We start from the raw sequence: 3,794 nt of genomic DNA on the forward strand, positions 1-3,794 counted from the left end.
TATATGAAACCACAAGCATTTATATATTTGTAAAATGTGTGCACATGGTATTTTATCCAGCATAGGCAAGGGTCAATATTATTAACTGTATTCAATAGCAAATTATTCTTGATAGGAGTAAAACTTATTTTTCACTTAAATGGGCTTTAAGTAGACATTATGATGAATGCTTTGACCAAAGGACTGTTAGAATAACATCTGAGTGCTCACATCAGGTGAATGCCTCTTCTACATTTATACTAGGTAAGAACTGAGTCTCATAGGAGCACATGGTCAGTAGACAGCATGGGCTGTGCAGTGGTTTGCAGATCATTGTTCTGTCCTCATTGCCAAAAGAAAGACCATTTGACTAAATACAGATTGCCAAAATGCATAATGAAAAAAAAAACACCAGAAATAAAATAAATCTTTGGTACGTGCTATGTAATTAGTTGCTGAAAAAAATAACCTAACCAAGACAGGAACTATTTGTTGGTTATTGCAAGAAAAAGACTGTTTCACAATATCAATTTAGGGCTAACTTTCCATTTCAGTTCTCATTGGATGCTAAATTTTTGTTTTTCTGCTAATTAACACTCTTTTCTAAGAAACTAAAGGATGAGAGATGAAATTTGAGCCAGTCAGCTTAGTTGTTTTCCTAACAGTCCTGGTTTAATGTTTGCTAAAGGATAGGAAAATAATAACTAGATGAGAATGTTTGTTAGTGAAGTTCATTTTCCTATGCTGCCTTGATTTTAAGATAATGAGAAGTAAATTATTAAAAATCAGAGATGAACAGAAATTAAGAGAAAGTATATAAAAATCTGCAAATCTACCTCATAAACTCAATATTTTTAATCCTGTACTTGAAGTGTCTGTCATGCTAAATATGCATACATATCATAAATTACCCTATTTGGAATTTTCAAATACTGGTAATTAAATGATAAATAGCTATGTTATTAAATATTTCAGTTGAGGTAACAGTTCACAGATGTTTCCAAACCTATTATACAGACATTTATCAATTTATTTGACCATCTTATTGCATATTTTTATATTAATAATGGTAAACATTCACTATTATACAAATATAATTTTATAATAAAGATGAGCATGTGGGACTATTGGTATTCAAGTAATTGAGTTTTAGAAATTACATTTTCTTTTCTTTTCTTTTTTCTTTTTTTGGTCTTTTTGAGACAGTCTCTCTGTAGCCCCAGCTGTCCTGGATTCACCATGGAGACCAGGCTGGCCTTGAACTCACAGAGATCCACCTGCCTCTAAATACCCATTTTATGATTGTATAAAACGGGAAGGACATGCTTCTGAATTTTGACCTGTATTACCAGAATGCTTTCCAAATACTTATAATTATCTGGGTAGTACTGCTTGTGTGTTACTGTTTCCACCCTAACCACTGAAAATTAGTGTCTGTCAGTTGGAAAGGTAAAATGTACTTCATGCTTCCACATGTATTTTAACATTAACATTAGTGAATTTAACATTAAAATTAATTCATGGAATAATTTAGTTTCTTCTTATGTTAGAGCCTACCTTAATTCATGTATTGTTTTGTTTTGGTTTGTTGAAGCAGGTCTCTCTATAGTCCCAGTGGGCCTGCAACTCCCTATGCAGAACAGACTGGCCTTGATCTCATAGACATCTGTCTGCCTCTGCCTCCCAAGTGCTGAAACTAAAGTCATATACCATCACTCCCAGTCTGGTTTCTGTAATATTTTATAATAGTAATTATAGTATACCTAGCCTTAACTTCCCTTTAATTAATATGTTGTTTTATGATACATTGCAATTACATTTTCAGTGAGAAATCATCATTCATTGATGAGGTCTTTGTTTTTTTTTTTGGTTTTGTCTTTGAAATGAGGTAGTGCTGTATAGCCCAGACTGGCCTTGAACTCACAACTCTCCTGTATTAGGCTCTTGCAACTGAGGTTATAGGCATGCTCCATTGTACCTGGCTTAGAGTGTGTGGGAGTAATAATGCAGCATGTGTTCTGTTATCTGCAAGGAAAGGGAGGTGACATTTAATGCTTCAGTGGTCTCCTGTACTATTATCTTTATAATAAGCACCCTATAAAGTTATATTTAAATCAACGTAAAATGAAAATATACTGCTAGATTCACTTAAATATGCATAATCCTATTATAGAATATACTAGACATTTAAACTCACACATAGCATTTATCAGGATTTATAATCTACTTCCTTCTGTGTTATTCTAGAATGATCTTCACAGAGCCATTCAACGTACACAGTCTGCAATGTTTAATCAAGTGTTGATTTTGATATCTACATTACTATGCCTTATCTTCACCTGGTAAGACCCTTGTTATCAGCTGTTTTATTGTTTCATTTACTTGTAATTTACATGGAAAATGATATTGTAAACCATTTTCATTAATATTTGACTAATATAAAGGCATATTCACCATAATGTATAAGACTTCAATTTCAGAAATAAAGTAAAATCCTCTTCAGCCTTACTGACAAAACAAGAAGCACACATCTCATCTGCCTTGATGTTACTCTGACATTTTTTCAAGACTGTCAACAGCCAAGTATAGAATTGATCCTGCATGTCAGGGTTGTCAGGCACCCATTTTTCCTTGAAATCACTGACATAAAAGTATCCTCATCTCTGTATTCTTCAAAGCAGAGACCATATTGAGGAAACTGTCATTATCCATGACAGTCTCATCCTCTGCCTCCTCTATGGGGTGTTTTAGTGTGCAATCAGGTGGAAAGCAATTGCCAGGCAAGACCTGGTACTTTGCTTTAGTAATTGGATTCATGCAGATCTTTTTCATGAAAAAAAAATATCTAGAATCTTGTCTGTTTTGCAGGAGATGTAGATGCTATGTGTAAGTCATCTGTAACTTTGTCCCTGTTTTAAAAACTAATTTGGGAAGTAGGAACAAACTACACATGTGCTTGGATATCTGCTAGATGCAAATACTGTGAATATTATGTTATTGATTTTAATCACATGTATATTAATATGTTTTTAAACTATAATATCTAGAATGGAGAGACTGATTTATTAGTGTATTCTCCAGAATGACAAAGCTTTCCTAGATCATGGGTATCTTAACAAAATAATATAAATTTTATTTGAACTCACCATTAAAAGTGCTATTATTGGGCTGCAGAGATGCTCAGTGGTTAAGAGCACTGGCTGTTCTTACAGAGGACCCGGGTTCTGTTCCCAGCACCCACATGGAAGCTAACAACTGTCCATAACTCCAGTTCCAGGGGATCTGACTCCTTCTTCTGACCTCTGTGGGTACTGCACGACATGGGTACACTTACGTATGTTCAGGCAATACACTCATACACATAAAGAATAAATTTAAAAAGTGCTGTTAACTACCAAAAAGTCTGTAAAATGATGATGATCATAATATGATTTGTATGTTATTTTAGTGAAGAATTGTACAGTACACAGTAGAAAGTGCAAGTACACAGCTGCTTAACCAAATAACCATGTTATTGCAGCAGGAATATTTAGTAGTCTGTCCAGGATTGCAACACTACCTTGATAGTATTCAGCACTAAATTCCTTATATCTTGTCGTCTGCCAATTAAAAAGAAACAGTTTTAATCTTACAGTTCAAGGGGAGCATTTTATTCTTGTATTACACCCTAACTCTAGCATTTAGGTATTTTTATTTATAATTTAGTCTATTTATATAGCAACACATAGCTCATGGGGGACTTGCAAAAAATATTCTGTTTGACGAACAGTATATCCAGATAAATATTATATAAAAAATAAACAATTAAAAAGCAG

General features: G+C 33.6%; 1 protein-coding gene across 3 annotated transcripts in view; it reads left to right on the forward strand.

Annotated features, from left to right (window-relative positions):
- Positions 1 to 3,794, forward strand: part of Kcnt2 (potassium sodium-activated channel subfamily T member 2) — a 405,448-nt gene that overhangs the window by 159,652 nt on the left and 242,002 nt on the right. For all 3 annotated transcript variants that reach the window (XM_008831578.2, XM_008831577.2, XM_029562800.1), the window contains exon 8: positions 2,227 to 2,321. In XM_008831578.2, the coding sequence (XP_008829800.1) occupies positions 2,227 to 2,321 (95 nt within the window). The remainder of the gene's footprint in view (positions 1 to 2,226; positions 2,322 to 3,794) is intronic.

Source organism: Nannospalax galili, unplaced genomic scaffold (assembly GCF_000622305.1).
Source record: "Nannospalax galili isolate Female #2095 unplaced genomic scaffold, S.galili_v1.0 scaffold955, whole genome shotgun sequence".
NCBI classification, from domain to species: Eukaryota; Metazoa; Chordata; class Mammalia; order Rodentia; family Spalacidae; genus Nannospalax; species Nannospalax galili.